We start from the raw sequence: 21,826 nt of genomic DNA on the forward strand, positions 1-21,826 counted from the left end.
TTCATCCTTCAGTCACAGTCTACTCTTCAAACACAAACGGCTTCACATCCTTGTTTGCCTTCAACTTGTTTTGAAAGTTTGAACCTTTTTCTTCATTGTGTCAGTCTTTTTTACGACATTGTACTTGACTGTAATATTTGTATGCAGTCGAGGGATGTACAGTTACGTCCGAGCCACGGTCAGAACACTTTTAATGTAATATTGAAAGCAAAAGTTTTCCAACAGTTCTTTCCTTCTTACTTCTCTCAGTTATGTCAGAAAATAGTGTGTTACCAAAACGAAGCAGCAATTCATACCGGTTGAATTCAGTTTACAACTTTGTTATCAATACTGTCTTAAAAAGTCACTTAGAACAGCAGTTAAACTTAAAAATGACCAATATATCATTACATGTGCATTGCAACATGATCCACGACCAGTGTAGATTTTACAGAAAAGGACAATATTAGCAGAATCCTGTGTACACACAGTGTTGTTAGGGTATCGTTCATGTTACATTGGACTTGCAATGGTATTTTCAGCCATTTCAGATGGTTGAAATGGTCAAAGCATGATTTAAGACTACCTTTTTAAAATTTTGTTTCTATTTTTTTAGCCTGGCTGCTTTTTTTCCCAACCAGTAATATATGGTATTTTATAAACAAAGACTCGTAGACCTCTAAAAAAAATAAAAATCAAAGATACACATCAAAACAGTGACACTAATACCACAAGTTTCATTACAAGTAAATGTAATCCTTTGCACTTCATATCATTGACCAGTGATTTCACAGAAACCATAAGAGAAAAAAAAAGTGTTGCTTAGATTCTGTTGATGAATGTAAACAGTTTACAGCCAGTTAAGCCTGGGGCTGTTCCCTGAACTGTAAAGAAGTGAGGTGAGAGCATGACCCAGCAAACCCAGCTTAGGAGCAGAAAGGACGTTTTTGTATCTGCAAATAAAAAGGTCATTATTCTAGTCAATGTACAAACGGTTTATCACATGTTCACCAACACATGAACCAAGAAATCCCTGTAGCCCTGTTTTTGTTTTTTTTTTTTTGGTGATAAAAATGATACAGTGTGTAGTACCAAAACAAATATTTGCATGACTGCAGACTGCATTATGGGTTTAGGGAACTTTCATTGGTAATGTGTTTTGACTGACACTTAAATCTGTTTAAAAAAAAAATCCAGAAATGTAAAGTTCAGGTATTCAAACACACACACTGACAGATCTCTTACCTTTGACAATCTACCAGTCAAACCCACTTCACACTGTGACTCTCCAGATGTGCGTAGGTGTCAGAGCAGCTTTTATCCAGAGCTCTTTTTTATCTTCTGTGACAGACCTGGGAGCAGAGAGATCAGATGACAGCACCAGTGAGAAAAAACCCTTGACTACCCAAACGCAACCGTTCAAATCCCTGTAGCCTCTGTGAAAGAGAGGTTATTTAGGTGAGGGAATGTGGCTTTGCAGTTGAGTGTGATACAATACTGGGGCGTGATTGTTTCTTTGTCCCTGTATTAGGGCTCTGTAGGATTTACAAGAAAACCAGCCAAATGTATTGACCTGACGTCCAGAGTAGCTCAGTTTAAAACCCACATTCATAAATGTTCCACTATTTCGCTGAAACCCCATTAAACATATCACTGAAGCAGCCTGGCTCATATTTTCCTTAAAAGATAATATTTTTCCTGAGGTCCAACTACTGGAACTAAACTCATTACCTCCATGATGAGCCTCCAGGGGTTCCTTCCATGCAAACAGTGTAAATTAAAGATTAATGTATCGGGTAATGCCCCTCAATTAAAGCAATGGAATGATGGTTATATGCATGTTGCAGATACTAAATGAACTATGAATTTTGCTCTGCCTCAAAGCTTATATTAATATAGAAATGATACTCCTATAGATAAAACAATATTGGTAACACAAATCTATATGTAAATTCATAAAGACTATTTTTGGTTCTTTTTAGTCCTGGGTTTTGCGATTCTCTTCAACATGACAGTTTCTCTATTATATGTTAGCTCAATGTACAGTACGCTTTCCTCTCCGTCCTGTCATGGCATTGTTGTCAATCTTTTATGTTGACAGCCACATATGTAGTACAGTTGTGTGGGGGAAAAATGTATATTTGTACAGAAAAAAAAATCCTTTTTTGTTTTGAAATAAAACTGTGACTGGAAATGGATGAAGAACCATTGTGTTTATCTGAATATTAGTGAAAATGTTTCCCAAACCTAACAGGGAACTAGACACACACTACACAAAATGACTAAAAACACATAAAAAAATGAAAATAATAATAAAATTGAGGGAGATAACACGAGATGCCAGCAGTGCTAGGATGTAACTGTAGGCTGGTGTTCCTCAGTCATTTAAGTTTGGCCATTCTATAACAACCAACAGTTGCTTTAACGACTTTGGTATTCAGTAAGACAATTGAGTCAATTGATAAAAACATACTTAATTGATACACAAAACTCAACGTGCTGCAGCTCTGCACCTGGATGAGCTGCTCCGTCTGTCATCAGCACAGTGGTGCAGCGGTGTTACACAGGTTGTTAAAGTTTACAGGTCATTAACCTTGGTGGAGTTTTATTGATGTAATCAAAGCACTTTAATAATCACATTAACATGATGTGTGCATCATGTGTGAACACAGCCCCAGTCACTGCACCTTACACATGAGGTAATCAGACTAGTTTTGATTACTAAAGCAATGTCTCTTTTTTAAAAAAAAAATTTTAATGTAATTTTTTAAATTCTAAGAAGAGTTTAAGATTCAGAAAATGCTGACCTGTTTCTGTTCTTCGACTGCTTTCTGAGCAATTCAGGAGTCCCACAGATGTATGTCACTAATGTATGGAGGATTTGACACACTAGACTCAGCAGCACCGTGAGCACCCTGGGATTAATTGGGATCAGCTGGGCTTCTGATTAGGTCAACGCCCCAATTTACACCACGTGACTCCAGGAAAAGCAGAAACCTGTGAGTTCTAATCATCCCAGTTCTCCAGTGAACCCAACTGAAGATAACCTCTGATCCTGGACCAGAGGTTTAGTCTACGTGAACCAACACGAGGCTCACTGTGCTGCTCAAATGCCACTTGTTGGTTTAAAGCCAGCTGCTTGTCTCTTCATTGTAAATTAACATCATTAGACATAGACCCCATTATAGCCATTGTACAGGCAATGCTGACCTCTAGTGGTTGAAGGCAAAGTTTCATTACAACTATTTTCCTTCCATACAGCTGAGACTAAGCTGTATGAATCGGCACACTTTCAGGCCCAGCGTCTGCATGATAACATATCAATAATCTGAGATCACTTTTAAATGTGCTGTTTAATTTACAGTGTGTTTTTTTTATCACATACAGTATAACAGGTTTGTGCCAAATGTGCTGAGCCGTCACGTAGAAACGATGTGCACTTATTCACAGGCAGGCAGGCAGCTCAAGGTCTCAGGTGGAAATGAACGCAGGTTAATGATTTATGACTATGCAAATATGTTTACGCTGCTGTTTGTGTGTGTGTGTGTGCATGCATGAATGTGTGTGGTTTTGTTATTTCACCTTTTACTCCTCTTGAAAAGCCATATGTTTATTTCAGTATAAGATCATGAGCATTTTCTATTTTTTGCAATGTTGATATAATGTGCAAATATATTCACATGGGATTTTAATCTAACTTTCCTATAGTTTCAACAATATCTAAGAGGAGAAAATATAAATGTGTTGTTTATAAATGTTCTCTTATTTTCATGATATGCCACGATGATTATACTTGCAAATTACTGTTTGAGGTGTACAGCGCCATAGAACATGAGAGCTCTGCACATGCATGACATTTTGCTTCATATAAACCACTCTAATTGTTGTTAGTCAAATGGAGCCAAATTAATGTTTAATTAGCAGTGGAAGCTAAAGGACAAAGTGCTGGTAAATTAAATACTAATCACCAAAATGTAAACACGGTGACTAACAAGGCTAGTTTAAATTCAAATCTGAAATGCATGGCTTCTGGCTCGGCTAGTTTAAATGCAAATCTGAAATGCATGGCTTCTGGCTCAAGGTTTCTCTACGCAGCACAGCTTAAGATGCATTTGTTATGTTGATGAGTGAAACTTTGTTGTTATTAATGACGCTGACATTCATCACTTTAAGGCGTTATGTTTATGCATGAGATATACCAAACTACTTTTGACCATCAATCCAATTTTACACCCTGTAATTATTCGGACACATCAGAAGTTATACGTCAGACATTTGTAATCAGTCTTTATTAGACTGATTACAGTCTAATAACGTGGGCCAGGTTAACTTTGCACAAGGATGTCATTATATTTTTCCCATCTATTTGTTGCTGGTGAAACACTTTGGCAAGTGCTTGAGCTAACACTGTACCTGTCCCACTATTGTCAGATATGTATTCATATTTGTATGTTTTTTGTTGACAGGTGGAGGGGGATTGTTGCTTCAAAGTTTAAAACCTGTTCCTGTCTTTCCCTCGTCTCTTAATGTTTTTGTTTTTCCTTCTGGTTTTAGGGTTAGTTTTTGTACACCTGTTCATTTTACCCTCTGGCTGCTCTCATGCAAAGTCATGTTCACTCTTATTTAAACCTTTTCAAATGTGAAAATGTGTCTATTGAGTCATGGCTCATGTGGGTCCAGGTTTTGACCTCAATAATGAGCTTTACATTAAGTTACCGTATGTATGTGGGTCTGAATATGGCCACGGGTTAGTTAACAGGGCTAGTTGCTTTAAAGTGGGAATTGTCAAATGTCATGGTTTTAATCCACATTGCTCTCAGGAACCACCATGTTAACCAGAATTATTTTTTGCTATTGTGTAATACTGTTGCCTTACAGATGGACAGATGGTCTCTCTGTGTGGAAGTAGCATGATGTCACTGTGGATGCCAAGGATTCGGAAGGTACTGTGTTTTCACCACACAGCCAGAACAAGTGTCAGGTGACAAGAATGAATCTATAATGTATACAGTTTAATTGTTGAGCTCTCTGTGCTCATGGTTCTGTGATCCGCCACGGGTTTGTATAAATAATGAAATGTTTCAGTTCCCATTCATTATAGCAATTTGGGTAACTGAAGGCCAGGTGTATGGGGATCACATTAAATCCATGTAAACATAATGGTTTTGCTAATGCTTTTTGTGTGCTTATTGTACAATATTCTCCTGTCATTTTTAAACAATGATGGAAGTTCTCAGTAGGATTATAGGATAATAGCAAGAGTCCAGGGAAACAAGGGCAAAGGATTCATCTTCATAGAAAAAAAAATCCATTGTACATAGATGAACACGCGTGCGCACACACACACCCACACACACACACAGCTGTGGGCTCTGAATAGACAGCACATGACAAATGTGCTAACTGTGAAATCATGCTGTGTTTCCCAGTGGACTGCAGGATGACGCCACAACACTGTACCTGCAAATGTGCAGAGTGTTACAGTAGCAGCTGGGGAATGAAGTAAGATGGACGCTATAGAAGAAATGGGTCACATGGAGGGAGAGAAGGCTTAAAGGCAGGGATGGGCTGAGGGGTGAGTGCTGTAGGATAGGGTTGAATAGTGAGAGGAAGTGAAAAAGGAGGGAGGTGTAAAAGAGGGAAATGAAAGTAGAGAGGCATCAAGTCCTGAGAAGAGGAATGAGCAGAAGAAACGAGGATGTACTGTGTGTGGTTGATCCAGTGGCTGCGGCTGGTCGCTCATTGGTTGTCTCATTACTGGGCTTTGGGACAGTGAGATCGTGGGCTAATGAATGAGTCACTATGGTGGTCCAGAGTTGCATGGGTGCCAAGCAGGGCTGCCATCTGCAGGTGTCCTCATTGAGGAGGAAGCTGGCCGTCCACAGGATGAAGTAAGTCACAGTATTTTATTTTTATTATTTTTTTATATTTTATGATTTGGAGTATTCATTAGAAAGGACATAAGCTTAGTCTTTCTTATCATAGTTTTTTTGGCCAGCAGCTTCAGTAGTGTTGCATGTGTAGTGATTCCAAGTTCACTTTTTGCTGACAACGGAAAACATCCCATTTAAATATGCACATTCAAACATTTACTATTTACCTAATGTTCGAATATGAAGAGCAGATGTTGATGCAATAAGATAATCAAAAAGCCTCAACAACTCGCTGTGGGGTTATTTTTAAACTGACCTTATTTTGTTTTTTAAATTTTTATTGTCATTATTGCTGCTGTTTACGTTTACCTCATGGTTTTTAATTTACATGATGCTAATGGAGAGTATTTTCCCTTCTCATTGGCTTACAGGAAGAAGAGTCATCTGAGGTGAGCATAATTCAAGACCATTGAATTTAAATATAAATAAGAACGTCATCAATAGTGAATTGATAGTCATGGTCATTAGTCATTATTTATTTACTGTGTAAGTTATTGTTGTGTCTGTCTGACCTAAATCCAACATTTTTATGAATAGAAAGCAGTCAGTAAGGTGAGTCTCTGCAGTGTCTCTGTAGTCCACCACCACTGAGGTATAAATCCCGTTATTGTCAGATAACTCAAGCAGATAAAACAAACTAATGAAGCACAGTGATGCCATCAGGTATTACATACATCACACACAGAGCTCAAATACAACTAATGGATATTGATCAGAGTGGAGTGTATTGCATTAATGCAGAGACGACTGTTGATGCGTTCAAGAATACACCAAGACTATGTCGTCTACTATTTCTGTCTAAAGAACTACATTGTCGATGTCCTCTTGCCGGGTTCAAGAAAACAAGGCTCAACACAGTGTTAGCATTATGTTTAAAGAGAGACTCCTACAGTAAGCTGAACTGACATGTCATGAATGCATCATACACTGTACTTTTTACCTTATGTGCACAATTTAATTGTTACAAAAATAATCCTTTAACTGGGGCACACAGTGATCAAAGTGTTGCTGCTCCATCCTCACAGCACGGAGATCACTGTCAGCAGTCCTTCTGTACTGAGTCTGCATGTTCTGCCTGCAGAGTGTGCTCTTTCTGGGTTTCCTCCCACAGTTCAAAAAGTAAAGGCAGTTTATGGGTTTATACACAAGTTTGAATGTGTGTGAACATGTCTACATGTGGCAAACTGTCCAGGATGTAACTGACCTTAAAAAAGAACCACTGTTTACAGAAGGATGAATAATTCCTCTAATTAAGCCATGTGATTATAAACATTGTACTATAGACAGATAAGGATATCATTGATGACTTTTAGCTGCTTTTACCAACATGAGTGATTGTTTCGTCAGAGTATGGAATTGTGGCCTAATACAAAGTAACCTAGAAAGTGAAAGTGAACTACTTGCTGCGCACAACCAAATGTGACCTCCGTTTTTAACCTATTACCAAAGTGAACAGTGGTAACTTGGCAGCTGGTGGACTTGAACCTAAAGCCTACTGGACCCAAGTCCGTTTCCTTAACCACTAAGCCACCACCATACAGAGTGACCCATATATACGTATATGCTGAACAGTGTGTTATTCAGTTCAAATGCCCTGATGTCACTGTGATAAACAGTCACCGCTGTTCTCCCTGCTCATTATCTACAGTACAGCATGTATACTGCTGGGAGTAGACAGCCATTAACTGTCATACATCCAGCACCATTACACTGTATTTGCTGATTTTAACTAACATCATCCTCCACACATCTGCTTATGTTTAATATATCTAGACGTACCAAGCCCCTCTGTGATTGGCTGTTCAGTGGCCTTGCAGGGACACAGTGAATCACAGGAGGCCGCTGCTGTTTCTGCTTATTTTATAGCAAAATAATCCTGAGAGAGATTAGGAATCTAGGTTACACTTTGAACTGTGATAGTGGAACTGAAGGGATCAGTGCTTCAATGGTGGAAAATGTGACTTGGGAATGTTTTGCTTTTTTTTACCATGTACATATTTTACATATTACATTTACATATTTACATATTTTATTTTAGAACTTGTCGTTTCTCACATCGGGTCACAATCCATTTCTTTGTTTCGTCCAACGATGACATAAGAGATTATGGGATAGTTGGTTCTGTCAGTTGTGTGTGTTTTACAAAATAAATACAATCAGCCATTTGTGACAAGAATGGACAGTTTTTCTTTATTACTCCGTGATCACCCAAGGTAAAACCACAGACATAAACTACTGCTGCTCAATCATGTTAATATCACGGTAGGTCATTCAGATTTCTGCATGAATTATATTTGTGTTAAAGCTTCTTTATGGAAATTGTATGTTGCATCAACATAGTGCATTGTGAGATGTCTCTAAACTAGAAGATGCTACTTTTGTTTGCATTTCATGATTTTTATCAAATATTTAAAGTCAGAATTTTATTTGTGTACATTAAAGTTAAGCTACTTTATCAAATACTAAAAATCAAAAGATGAGAGAAAACCCATTCCATAATATAAACTGAATCATATTGAAAACATTATATTAAACTGTTAGCACAGATGCTAAGGGAAGGGTTAGCGTATGCGTGTATGTGGATGAAGTCATGTTTGTCTGTTTAATGGGGTGGAGTCAGCAACATGGTGTGACACTGAGGGTTAATGTACGTCAGCTGCTTTCATTCATAAAGCTCATGAATTAGTGATCTGTGGGTGTCGCCTCCCGCATCTGACACTAAAGACCACCCTGCACAGCAGCAGCAGAGGCAGTCCCCTGCATTGTGCTGTTGTGTGCAGTCACGGCATGGCGGGTGGAGGTGGGGACTGGGAGAAGGTGGGAGGGGGCTTATGAGAGCAGAAGGCTGCGAATCAGTCTGCAGAGGAAGAAAGGAAGAGAGGACACAAAAGAAGCAGGCAAACGGGAAGGAAGGAAACACGAAGCTTAGGATTCTCCCAAGATGCTGAACTGCATTCGTTGGAGAGGTCATTGCAGTGTAGTGTATCACCAACCCCCACACATGGACTGTTTGACGAGGACTCTCTTTTGAGATAGCTTCTTCTTCCTCCTCCTCCTCCTTCTTTTCCTTTGCTGCCTTGTCTCCTCCTCCTCGTTCTCCTCTTCCTCCTCCTCCTCTTCTGCTGCTGCTCCTGCTGCTACTGCCTGAATGAGTGGATGAATGAAGCAGATAGTGCCTGATGCTGAGGGCCGAGGTCTTCTATGGCTGCCAGGTCAGTTAGCATCTCCGTTGCGTCTCAGTTGTGTCTCACATCTCATGTGTGTCTGTTGCTGTCACTGTTGATGACAATAATCCTGCCCAGAAAGGACGCGCCGTCCTGCGTCGTTTATGCCCCTCCATGTCTGTGGCATCAGATGCTGTGCAGCATCAAGACATGACCATAACATGCGGCTAACCTATAATTAGAACATGTACACTGATGGTGTGTTTTCTTTATTCAAATGTCAGTATTGGAGTTACAGCTAACCCTTTTATCCATCAGTTTAAATCTGCATTTCTTTATACGTGCTGGTTATGGATCTACTGTCAGTCTACATCCATCCCTGTGTCTTGGTCTTGTTTATAATTTGACCTTTGAGGGCTGCAGTGCAGGGGGAGACCATGTTATTACCTCATCACCTTATCCGTTGGTTGGTCCCAGTTCTCATCCCTTAACAGTGAAGCGTGTACACAGTTCAGTGGTAAATGGTGAGATATGAAGTGAAAATGTTTGATTTGAGCTCATCCATTTATGTTTGTCCTCAAATTGTGTTTTTGTGTGAAACCAGACAACCTGTGATTTTAGGATTAAAAGTATGTAAATACTATGAAATAGATAGATAGATATACTTTATTAATCCCAAGTCAGGAATTTACACAGTATGTGTGCAGCGAATTAGTAAACACAATAAAGTAGATAGTAAAAAAAAACATCTCTTTTTTCCAGTAATGTCACCTACTCCAATCAGAGCACCCCCTTATGCTCACCTGCCCTGCCGAAGCCCTCCAACTCATCTGCCATCCAGCTGAGCCCCGAGGCCGACGGCACCATGGTGGAGAAGGGCTCATCCGACGGACAGATGTCGGACCGGTCTCCTACCAACCCTGAACAGCAACCAGCCACGCGACACCAACGCACGTACTCCCACCCCGGGCAGCCCACCACCACCACCAACAACAACAGCAGCAGCCGCAGTGGCAGCAGGAACTCCAAGGTTGGTGCCACAGGTTGGCTTTTATGTTGTTTTCTCTTTTTCCAACCGTCCAGCGACTCATTTGTCCACCTCAGATTAAAACAACTCTAACATGAACAGACATATTTGTTATGAAGCTTTGTGTTTTCCATAGAGAACCTGACAAAATGTTGTTATGTTAATGTTTTATTTAATTTGTATAATATATATTATTATAATGTGTTACTTTTAATTGTTAACACATTGTCAGTCTGGTTTTGAGCAGTTTACACACAGTGTAATGTGTAAGTCTGAGACACCGTCAGGTGTGAGTCAGTGTTTATTCTTTCTTTATTTTGTGGAATCATCTAAGTCTGTGATCACGCCGGTGTCCGTCACGCCGGTGTCCGTCACACAGGTGCGATCACAGACTTTCAAAGCAGAAATGTGTTTTCCTTTATTCTTCATAGTTACAAGGTCCTTTATTTAAAAGTTTAACACACACACTGTCACTACGGCATTGGAGCGACTTCTTGAAACTTCTGACCTTCTAAAAGCTTCTGTCATTTTGTCTTTCTTCCCTGGTTCTGCCTTGGACACCACCCTCTCCGCTGGTGTGATGACAGAAAAGCCAGAGTTGGTACAATGTAAGTACATTTTTTTCCACTAAATATTTCTCGTTAACCACTTATGATTATTAATGTTCCAAACGTCTTTAACTAAAAGGGATTACCATATTTTCCGGACGCAGTTTTTTCATCCTTCGGCTGGGTTTGCGACTTATATATTAAAATACATCATTACACATGTTTGTTATTTTCACACTGACAGCCGCTAGAGGGCACTGGTGCGATTTCAGAAAATACAGTAACTGAAGTTACTACTGTAGCATAAGGTATTTAAATAACTTCAATAAGTAATGGTTTGGTACTTAGTTGCATGCTTTGAACTGTAGGATTAGGTAAAACAGGGAAACCAGTATGCCTTTGGGTATTTTCACAATATAAGCTCTGAGCCCCTCCCCCTCTCCCTCACTGTTTACCTTGTGTTGTGTTCATGAACCTAAATAGACTTTAAATGACTTCTTTGCATTTCTAATTTGTTGATGTAGACACAGACACAGACACAGACACAGACACAGATGCAGCAGCTGCTGCTGCTCTATCAGTTCATTCCCTGCTCTTGTTTTGGTTGTTGTTGGTCACACTCCCAGATTCTGAAACACCAGGAAACAGACCAAACAAGCAAGGACATTTGGAAGAGGCCTGAGAGTAAAAAATGTAAAGACACACACACCCAAACACACACCAGCCCCTTACCCAAATGTTAACTATTACAAATATATGACTAATCCTATCCCTGTATTCACTTTTGCTAAATCTTTAACCTCAAAATACCTTCTTGTTTGGGCCTGCAAAATGTTCTCCCCCAAAATAAATGTCCCCACAACTATATCTACACCATGAGCACACACACATAAATATGCAAAGTGAACTGAAGTAAACTCAGACTTCCCTCCTTCGCTCTCTTCTTTCTCTGCTCTGACAAAAACACGCTCACGCTGACTCCTCCCACCTCCATGCCTGTTTCTAACCCCATGGCTGTCACAAAACAACAGTCAGAGGAGGAATCTTGGAGTGTTGTAGCCACATGTTCTCGTCCGTGTCTTACTTGGAAAGCATATTGGAACTCCAGAGAGGGAATTTCATGGAAAGGTTGCTGATGGACTGATGCAGAGGAGATTCCTCTGGAATTCTTTGGAATTTTGAAATATCCAACTGAGAAACTCAACTTTGACCGATCCTTCAATCAAACATACATTTTGGACAAAAAAAAGGCTTTTTGTTTTGGCTGCATTAACACCAGGTTGACCACCGGGCAGCCCAGTAGAGTGTAGGCTGGAGTAAAAGTGAGTGAGTACACGGGGATGACCTTCGTTGGTATTTTTAACACGTGGAAACGACGGTAAATGGAAAGGAGGAAGTCTGACTCTTACTGAACAAATTCTCACAAGATAAAAAACAATGAGACAGGACAAAGGACAGCCACAAAATAGAGACACAAACTCAGTGGACAGTCCCTTTTTATCATTGCTGGATTCAGGAGAACCCAACAGAGACCGTCAGGGTGGAACTCAGCAGACAACCTGGTGGGACTCAGAGAAAGTCCCTACTGTAAGTCACAAATCAGGAATGTGTATCTGCAAAATGTGGCTTTTGAAATATTCAAACAACAAAGTGAAAAAAATACCTTTTTTGTAAGTTCGTAGTAAGGTCGTAGTAAATTGTATAGATTATTCCATTGCTACATCCACTTGAGGCAGAATGGATCTGGCAGCATGTGGACTTCCTCTTCCCTCACCTTCACTTCACATTTAGGCAAATATTTATTTACTGCCACATATAGCTCCAATTAAAAAGAAAAAAAATGTCTTCTTTGCTATTTTATTTGTTTTAGTTTTTTTAAGTTACAAGCTTGTCCTTTAAAGCCACTGTACCAAAGCTAAATGTTCAGAACATTTTGATGTAATTTAAAGGGCATTAGTGGTAGACAGCTGAGTTATGTAAATGATATGTACTGAAGGCTAAAAAGCCTGAAAAACAGGAATCGTGTAAACAACCGAATGGAAGTTTGTATATAAATTTAACAAGTGGAATCATCATTAGGTTCACAGGTGAAACGTTACTCAGAGCTGCATTACTTATGTTTTTACATAATCCCAGTCACATGTACTCACACATGTTCCCATGTGAGTTCACAGGTGGGTTTTCCAGGTATTACCCTGTCTGAAACAGTTCTTATAATTTATCTCCTACAGTGCAGTCCCTTTCAATCGGAGGAATCACTGAGTAAAAAACTTTTTTAAAAATTTTTCTTAATCTTATATTGGCTCACAGATCCGTACAGTTTCGATTTTCAATGTTTCAAAAGTTGTGGAGACAGAAATTCCAGGTTAATCATTTTTTCCATCAAATAAAGCAGTATTCAGTGATAAAACGATCAGATTGTGCATTTGATGTAAAACCACAATCATTTCTCTGTTTTTGTTTCTGTTCTCTGCAGGTCCTGAGTCCCACCTACAAGCAACGCAACGAAGACTTCAGGAAGCTTTTTAAGCAACTCCCTGACACTGAGCGTCTCATTGTGGGTGAGGTGGCTTAAACCCACAGACCTAAACGCCTCTGCTGTAGTGTTTACTCTTAACAGGATTAAAAGTGTCAACATGATGATAGTGACCTACTTTCAACAAGTTCCTGTGATACTCATAAAAAAAACAAAAAACAATAGAAATCATTTCCTTGCTCTGATTTCTACAAACTCTGGTCTCCAATTCCTGAGGTCAGTTACTAACGTTGGACATTTGTCTCTTTCCAGATTATTCCTGTGCTCTGCAGCGGGACATCCTCCTGCAGGGACGCCTCTACCTCTCAGAGAACTGGATTTGTTTTTACAGCAATATCTTCAGATGGGAAACACTGGTGAGTTATCCCTGGAGTAGAAGAATATGTTATATTCAGAGATTTCCAATATTAACTTATATGTCCAATATCTAATATGCCAATGTTGTCCAAACATTTTATTTCCAATTCTGTTATCAACCAATATTGATATAGGCCTGGTAATATTTATTTATCTATCTGCGCAAACCTCTGTATGAGTATAGGATTACTTAAATGAGCTGCAATGATGCCATCTAGTGGCTTTCCTTTTAGTATAAAGCCTTTATTCTTAAAACTATTTTTAGGGCACAAGGCATTGCATCATTATCGAAGGAAAACCGATAACTATTCTTACAGATATTACATAATTATGCTATTTCTGTTTGCTCTCCAGCTAATGGTTCGACTGAAGGACATTTGCTCCATGACGAAGGAGAAGACGGCTCGCCTCATCCCTAATGCTATCCAGCTGTGCACTGACAACGAAAAGGTAGGGAACACCTTGACTGTACTGTTATATAATCAGTATTTAAGTGAAGTAATATTCCAACAAGCGTACATAAGCATACACAGTATGGTGGATGTAAAAAAGATGAGAAAAGCCACCTTAGTCTAAAGGGTGAATGTTACTGATGAACTGTTTCTTCTGCAACTTTCATTGTTTGCTTCTTTTTCTCTCAGCACTTTTTCACCTCTTTTGGAGCCAGGGACAGGACGTATATGATGATGTTCAGGCTGTGGCAGAACGCTCTTCTTGAAAAGGTGTGACCAACTATATTTTAGGAAATTGTTAACAGTATGGTGAATATCAGAGCATATATATGTCATATCATGTACTGTATATTTTGCCCATAGATAATAAACTCTGGTTAATTCAATAAGGGTTGCAGGACCAAGGCTTTTAGGAATTATTTTGGTCTTAATATTGATTGTTATATGAGACCTTTATTTCTATAAGCTCTCAGCTAAGACCTTCAACAGGGAATGTGTGACCTCTAGGAGGTTGGAGTGGTACTGCAGGAGGGTTGTAAAAATTTTGGTTTAATTCTTTTTTTTTTTTTCCAAATGTACTTTGCACAAACATCATGACATATAGTAACATGTTGCAAGACACAATGTTTTTTTTTTCTTTCTGTCTGATGTTCATGCTTTTATGGACATACAGGCACCCATACTAGCAGGAACCTGCTCCACATCTCCATCAGTTCCGATGTCCTTGGCCTGAAAATGTCCACCTCATACCATGACTTTGAGTTTTGATGACTAAGCCTGGATAAATGTTTACTACAGTAAATGTTCTTTATGCAGTTTCTGTCCTCACATATTTATCCTAACTTGTCTCTCTCTCACTCTCTTATCTCTCTCCCGTTTCATGTGTGTGTGTGTGTGTGTGTGTGTACTGTCAGCCTTTATGTCCTAAAGAGTTGTGGCACTTTGTCCATCAGTGTTACGGTAATGAACTTGGTCTAACCAGTGATGATGAGGATTATGTCCCTCCTGATGAGGACTTTAACACCATGGGGTGAGTTTCAAAGCCATAAAAATCCCATTCCTACAGTACACCACTCATACTACATACTGCATCCCATGTACTTTAATGTTGAAAAAATAAATCACTTATAAAGATCATTACATATCGATGTTTTTTGATAACCTTTCCTGTAGTATGTAGTCCCCGTCTCACAGAAGGGTCCGTAGAATTAACATCACCTCACCCATGTCCATGCATGTGCGTAGCCCAGTGCGGGCACCGTGCAGCAAGCTGGTAACCTTGACTCACAGCTGCTGTCCATCTCCGTGGTGCAGGTACTGTGAGGAGCTGCCAGTGGAGGAAAATCCGGAGAACAACGACAACAACACACTGACTAAGAACACAGAGGCCAAGCCTGATGTCAGCCCTGCTCTGCTCCATAAATCCTTCAGCAGTGCTCAGCCAGAGGTGCCCAACACCGACTCTCCAGTACCAGTGAGTGGACTGAACAAACCTTTACAGTTAAGACAGCTGAGCTCTCAGCAACATGAACAGTTCTACTGGTAATTCCACCTAAATACTGACTTTAGTGTATTTCAATGTACATGCCAAGACAAATAGTACATCAAACTACTCTAAAATTACCTCAATAAATGGAGGGTTTTCCTTAATTACTATGTTGTCCATAGTGTTTCAATTGTGCACTGTGTGCTGCAGGCCCTCTTTAACCTATACATCTAAATGAAACAGCAACAAAAAATATTATAGAATATTTCTATACTAGTATAATGTGATCGTAAATTAAATGAAAATGTCATCAAAGACTATATTAGTTTCAGAGGTTCCTCTTGTCCTGACTTGTCCAGGTGCAGCAGTGTGATGCAGACCCTGTGGAGGATGTGTCCAGCCCTGCCGTGGACACTGATCTCCTCATGCTCCCTTCATCTGTGGACCACAGAGGCCGAACCCCGTCCCCCTCGCTGGACCTTAACGACAACGACGAGCTACCGACTGAACTCAGTGATTCGTCAGAGACTTATGATGAAGGTGAGTATTAATGAGCACCAAAACCACGTCTTATTACTCTGTGGTTAAAATATACAGATTTTTCTCGATAAGACACAGAGCCATATCTCGTTCTGCAGGTGAGGTGCAGGCTTTTCAACAGGACCTGAGTGGCAAGCAGTACATCAACAGAGTATACAACTTGGGTGTAGACAAAATGTATGAAATACTGTTCTCTGAGTCGGACTTCATCATCGACTTTAGGACACAGAGGGGTTTCTCAGGTACAGTCATGTTTAAACACATGTCTATCTATGTGTATATACATATCTTACTTTTCTACCTGTTTCCAAAAGTTTCTTTTATTGATTTATTTTTGGATTAAAATACTTATTCGGTCCATCACTCTTCTGCTGCAGATATGGTGTATCACCCATGGACAAAACAGCAGGACGGAAACCAGACCAGAGACATCATGTATACTGTTGCCCTCAGTAATCCCCTGATCCCAAAGATGTCCACAGCTACTGAGACACAGGCTAGTGGACATTACACGTATGAAGACTGAATCCAATGGGAAGTTTAAATGTATTCATTCATTTCATGATTTCTTTTGTTGTGCAGACTCTGTACAAGGCGAGTAATGTCAAGGAGTGCTACATTATCGATGCCGAGGTGATCGCTCATGATGTTCCCTACCACGACTACTTCTACAGTCAGACCCGCTACATGCTGACCAGAGTGGCCAAGAACAAGTGTCGTCTCAGGTCTGTAATGACTCTTTACACCTTACTCTCGGTTTAAAACAGTTTACTTTATACGTAGATTGAAAAGAACACATTCGTTCCTCTGTTTACTAACTCCTACAGTCCACACGGTTGTGGGCAGGAGCACTAGGGGGCGCCAATTAGCTAACTCTGTGCTAACTTAATGTACTGTAGGTAGTTAATTAGTCATGTTTAAAACATTACTTTAACACAGCAGAAGAAAGAAGTTATTTTTATGTTTTACTACTTCAAGAGATAATTATTAGCTGCTGATAATTATAATTTCAAATGTCTAATCTATCTGATGTAAATCTAAATATAACAGTTGTTTATTATTTCATTTTGATAGAAATTCACATGATGATATTCATTTCAGTCTTGGATACAGGTCCCTTAACCATAACACTGCAGTGTTAGAGAGTAGAGAAATGAAACATACACACACAGACGTTCTCATGGATGTGTCGTTTCCAGGGTGTCGACACAGCTTCAGTACAGGAAGCAGCTGTGGGGGTTGGTGAAGGGCTTCATCGAAAGGAACTGCTGGAGCAGCTTTGACGACTACTTCAGACACCTAGGTCGGAACATGTTCTATGATCCCTCTGTAAATGTTGTGTAGAACCATCAGCTGATCTTCAGACCTTCTCCATGTGTAACTCCACTTCCTGCCTACTCTCCAAAATAAAGAGGTCGATCTGAATAAGCTGGAGGTGGAACTGACGGAGCCACACCGACAGTCACCAAGGTATAAGTCTCTGAGGACGTGCTCCAGTCGGAGGAGGAAACCCACGCTGGTCAATCACCTGAGACCACCGGGGAACATAGATGAGGGTTTGAGTCCTGGCACCACACCTGAGGATGAGGAAGAAATCCCTCACATTAAACACGTGGCAGGTCAGCGCTGCAATAACTGCAGTACTGTTAACTGACGCAGTAACACAATAGAGAAATCCTTTCTACCACTGTCTGTCTTTGTCCCGCAGGTTCCACACAGACCAGACACAGACCAGACACGACGGGAGGTTTCGCACTTTACAACTTCTCCAAACTGCTGATTCTCGTCAGCTTTGTGTGAGTTGAAATTTGATGTGGCATTGTACCGTTTCTCTCATCTAAACTGATGAATACTGAGAGAATAAGGAGACAGATTCTGAAGTGAAATATTCTGACCTTTGGTTTCTGTAAACTGTTGCAGGATGTTTGTAAATGCACCAAAATCTCACTTTAACACAACTTTTATCTACCTGATATTATTGTTGCTTTTAGGATGTGCACTTTTTTTCTCTACTCTTTGGTTGTATATTACTGTTTATTGTATGATTTCTGTTTATTTTTACTCGCATTCCATAGGATTTTTATAAGGTATTTTGCTGAAGAAGTGAGACACTGTATTATAGTAAAGAGTCCTGCAGACAGTGATCGTCTCTGTTTTCTCACCTTCTCTCTCTCTTTCTTTCTCTTTCTCTCTCTGTAGCCTGATACTGTTGGTGTTCCTCAACATCATGCTATTTTATAAGCTGTGGATGCTGGAGTACGCCGCACAGAAACTCACTGCAGTAGAAGAACTCAGACTAGAGCCGAGGTAGACACACTCATACGGATGTGAACCAAAGTTTAAAGAGTTCAACGTGTCCCTGTCGGTAACGTTCCAGTTGGATATGGTTATAGAGCGTTACTATAATTATGAACAAGACTGACATGGAAATAAACACAGTTTCATTTTTTCTTTAATCCATCTGGATTTCTTTATATAAACAAAACACTATTCACCATTTGAGCTCAACTGATATTTAAAGCAAAGGAAAGAGCTGAGGACCAGAAGTAAAATCTACTCATTTTACTGGAGCTAAATACTGGAGTTCATCAACCCACTGTCACATAACAAAGACAGCATTTAAAGGGTTCAAGTGTGAACAGCAGCATGTCTAAATGGAGCTAGACTGATGAAGGAGTTTACAATGATAAGTTGTAGTTGAAGGTTCATGAAAACGTGTTTCGTTTCGAAGAGTTTACAAATGCCCGTTGTGACCAGACACCTATCTCTACCCATAGAAGAAATATACCACATTTACAAACAAGACTATGCTAAGCTAATTTAGCCTAAGATTTTTGTGTGTTTTCAGAAATGACACTTTTTGTGTTTCTTTTTAACGTGACCTAAATTTACCCTTTAACTTTGACGAAACTCCCTAAGAATGTTTAGTTAGATCGTTTTTTGCTGCCCTCTAGTGCTTCACTGCTATTATGGTTTTCATAAACTGTATTTGAAGAACTTGATGACCATGTCCATGTCTTGTAAACAGTAAACGGTTGAGCCACAGACAGAGAGTTACAACAGTGTCCTGTCTGTGTGTTAATTCCAACTGTGTGGCTGCTCTTCATCAGCAGAAGCCCTCACACCCAGCTGGAATGGGTACAACTCCTGGACTCCCAACAGCGCCACCATGACAATGGACTGCTGAGGTGGAAAGAGCTGATCAAAACATCAGTGCTGCTGCTGGAAGAGGTGAGACAACTCAGACACAAGTTATCACTTCACAAAAAAGTATTTTTTTAAAGGCTTCTATGGAGGAATTCTGTTCAAAGTTTGCATGGCTCCCTCTACAGGCCTGTTAACAGCATGTATTGGCCAATCATTACAACCAGTCCAGATTGGCCTAGAGGGTTGAGAAATACATTAAACCTATTGAAAGGTGTTGTTCACATCAGACAGTGAGTGAGAGCAGTGAAATGTTGAGTCACCAGACAGTGTTACTTGTGTATTTAATGTGTGTTTTTGGCAGTGGAAACAGTTTGGGTTCCTGTCAAATAAACATCCAATACTGCGAAGGACTTTTACACAAACACTGTCATGTGGAGACTTGTTCTAACCTCTGTTACAGTCATGACAGTGGTGCTGATTGCCTTGCCTGGCTCTGTTTGTCTCCCCTCCAGCTCAGAGAGTCTCTCCTAAACCTCCATAAAAGCATCAGTCACAGGGAAGAAAGCCCTGACTCTGAAGACAAACAAAACCAATAACAATGATGAAAAACTTTCAAATGTTAATCCTGTGCAATAGTCGCCCTTCCTTTCCCGGTGAGGAGAAGGAGGCCTTATACAGTAAAGCCTGTGCTCTCTCACCACGCAGCACGTGAGAGAGCACTAACATAATGCAAAAAATAAATAAATAAAACAGGCAGGTTTAACAGACGCCTCACATCTGTCTTCTACATCTACAAACATGTCTCACCAACAACTTCATCACAGAGGTTTTTGTTTATTTGGTTTATTATCGCTAGACAAAGATACAAGTATATTTTTAAATACATTGCAAATAGTTGTTTTAACAGTGAGAAATCAAACCATAACAACAGGTTTAACTGTGTGTGTGTGTGTGTGGGTGTGAGAGAGTGTTCTTGGTATAGCTACACATGTGGAGACACATTTTTAGAGAATTCCTTTCCTGTTGGGACACTTTGTCCTTGTGGGGACACTCTGAAGGTCCCAAATGATTGAGAGTATATTTCGGGGGTTAAGATTGACTTTGTAATTAGGATTCAAACTGGGGCTGGGTACGAGTTACATTCAGGAATTGGCTGATATTTGTGAGAGTTAAGGTTTTGATAGTGGGATAAAAGGCAAAAACCAGTGTGATATTATACTGTGATCGCAGCAGACACATTTGGCAGATCTGTGCAGGCATCCCTGGTACGTGATGCCATCCTTTAGTGACTCAACATTGTTCGTATGTTTTCTATGGCATTGAATAATCTCAACCACGGTCACTGAGCTGTGACTCACTGACAAGATGCATGAGAAAGACGCCATAGACAAGTAGAGGCAGCGAGTGAAAACACACTGGTCAAAGGTAGCGCAGCTCCACGTTACCTAACACGTTGCCACTGGAATAAGGAAAATATTTTTGCTCCATGTCTGTAATGATTCATTGACACATCTCTATCATCACTGCCAAGTCTTACACACAAACAGCTAAACTCAACTTCACCGATAACAATGTGAAATACACTAGAGCTACTCTGTGCCAACGGTATTTATTCATATTTATTTATGCAGTTGTTAGTTACAATGGGGTTTTTTCTCAACTGATGAAAAATATTTTGAGTAAGAAAATAACAATTATGTATATAAAAAAATGTAAATAACAAAACCCACCTGATGAGGTGTAAAATGTTTTGCCACTTTGTTCCCTGACCCCTCAGTCGACTCTCCCTGGACACCACTTTTTGAGAACTATTGTATTGTAAATCGTCACCATGGCTCTTTTTAGCATGTGTAATGTAGTCACCTGTATTAAAACCACAAGTTACAATCCTAAAGGAGACGTTTTACAGGCATGAGCATGAAACAGAAATGTGTGGCAAATTTCAAAGACAATTTGAAGATCCTGCAGCAGACTGATGCATGAGCGGTTACTTTTCTAAACGTAGATCACCAGTAAAATGTTCCCTTTGACAGAGAACATATCAGGTAGTGTTGCGCACAAAAACCCGTACTGTACATGAAGCATTTTGTTACTGTTATACAATTTAGATGACGTGTGCGGTGGCAGTGATGACTTGGTATCTCTGGGATTGGAAAGACACTGGGTTTTGTTTTAGGGAAAACAACACAGAGAGGAAGGCGTTTGAAGCCATTACTAAGATGTTACAATTCAACTGCGACTGTTGTGTATTATAAAGGGATTCATGATCCTGTATGTGTAGAAATATCATGATGAATCCTTGAAAAAACATTACATTCCAACACAATTAAACTGTGTGAGAATAAAAACCTTGATTTGTTGTCAAGTGAATTGAACAAAGATGCAGTTTGGTTGAGTAGGAGTGTGCTGTTTGGAGGACCAGGATGTATTACAACATGCTTACTATAGATCCATCTGTGTACGTAAATGTATTTATGCAGATTTGAATATATGTATAAATGTGTATGTCATAGCAAACCACGCTGGCAGTGGGTTGAAGAAGATATTGTTTATAGTGAATCATTCTTAGACACCTCAGAGCAAAATTCTGGGGGATTAATAAATGTGCAATAAATGATAATGTGTGTGAATTTGTCTCAGTGCTGACATTTATTACA

General features: G+C 39.8%; 1 protein-coding gene and 1 long non-coding RNA gene across 8 annotated transcripts in view; one reads left to right on the forward strand and one right to left on the reverse strand.

Moving 5' to 3' along the window:
- LOC103395027 (uncharacterized) overlaps nucleotides 1-2,936 on the reverse strand; it is an 8,666-nt gene extending 5,730 nt beyond the window's left edge. Inside the window, exons 1-2 of the long non-coding RNA XR_523221.3 lie at nucleotides 2,787-2,936; nucleotides 1,225-1,331 (exon numbers count right to left, since the gene is read on the reverse strand). This is a non-coding gene — a long non-coding RNA (uncharacterized LOC103395027). The remainder of the gene's footprint in view (nucleotides 1-1,224; nucleotides 1,332-2,786) is intronic.
- A 2,446-nt stretch (nucleotides 2,937-5,382) lies between these two features.
- Nucleotides 5,383-21,799, forward strand: LOC103395030 (GRAM domain-containing protein 1B-like). Of its 7 annotated transcripts, none has more exons than XM_017041974.2 (20): nucleotides 5,383-5,870; nucleotides 6,284-6,301; nucleotides 9,839-10,106; nucleotides 10,691-10,711; nucleotides 13,128-13,212; nucleotides 13,440-13,543; nucleotides 13,899-13,994; nucleotides 14,186-14,266; nucleotides 14,911-15,026; nucleotides 15,287-15,470; nucleotides 15,842-16,022; nucleotides 16,121-16,264; nucleotides 16,400-16,518; nucleotides 16,605-16,747; nucleotides 17,222-17,325; nucleotides 17,435-17,641; nucleotides 17,731-17,818; nucleotides 18,222-18,329; nucleotides 19,136-19,253; nucleotides 19,682-21,799. In XM_017041974.2, the coding sequence occupies exons 1-20, from the start codon at nucleotides 5,782-5,784 to the stop codon at nucleotides 19,763-19,765; spliced, it is 2,358 nt and encodes a 785-aa protein (XP_016897463.1). In that variant the 5' UTR covers nucleotides 5,383-5,781; the 3' UTR covers nucleotides 19,766-21,799. The 7 variants fall into 7 exon arrangements, with proteins under 7 accessions (XP_016897463.1, XP_016897462.1, XP_016897467.1 ...); XM_017041973.2 differs by having other exon boundaries at nucleotides 5,386-5,870; nucleotides 19,133-19,253; XM_017041978.2 differs by having other exon boundaries at nucleotides 5,387-5,870; nucleotides 15,311-15,470.
- The last annotated feature ends 27 nt before the right edge of the window (nucleotides 21,800-21,826 follow it).

The sequence above is a fragment of the Cynoglossus semilaevis genome, chromosome 19 (assembly GCF_000523025.1).
Source record: "Cynoglossus semilaevis isolate Cse_v1.0 chromosome 19, Cse_v1.0, whole genome shotgun sequence".
Taxonomy (NCBI): domain Eukaryota; kingdom Metazoa; phylum Chordata; class Actinopteri; order Pleuronectiformes; family Cynoglossidae; genus Cynoglossus; species Cynoglossus semilaevis.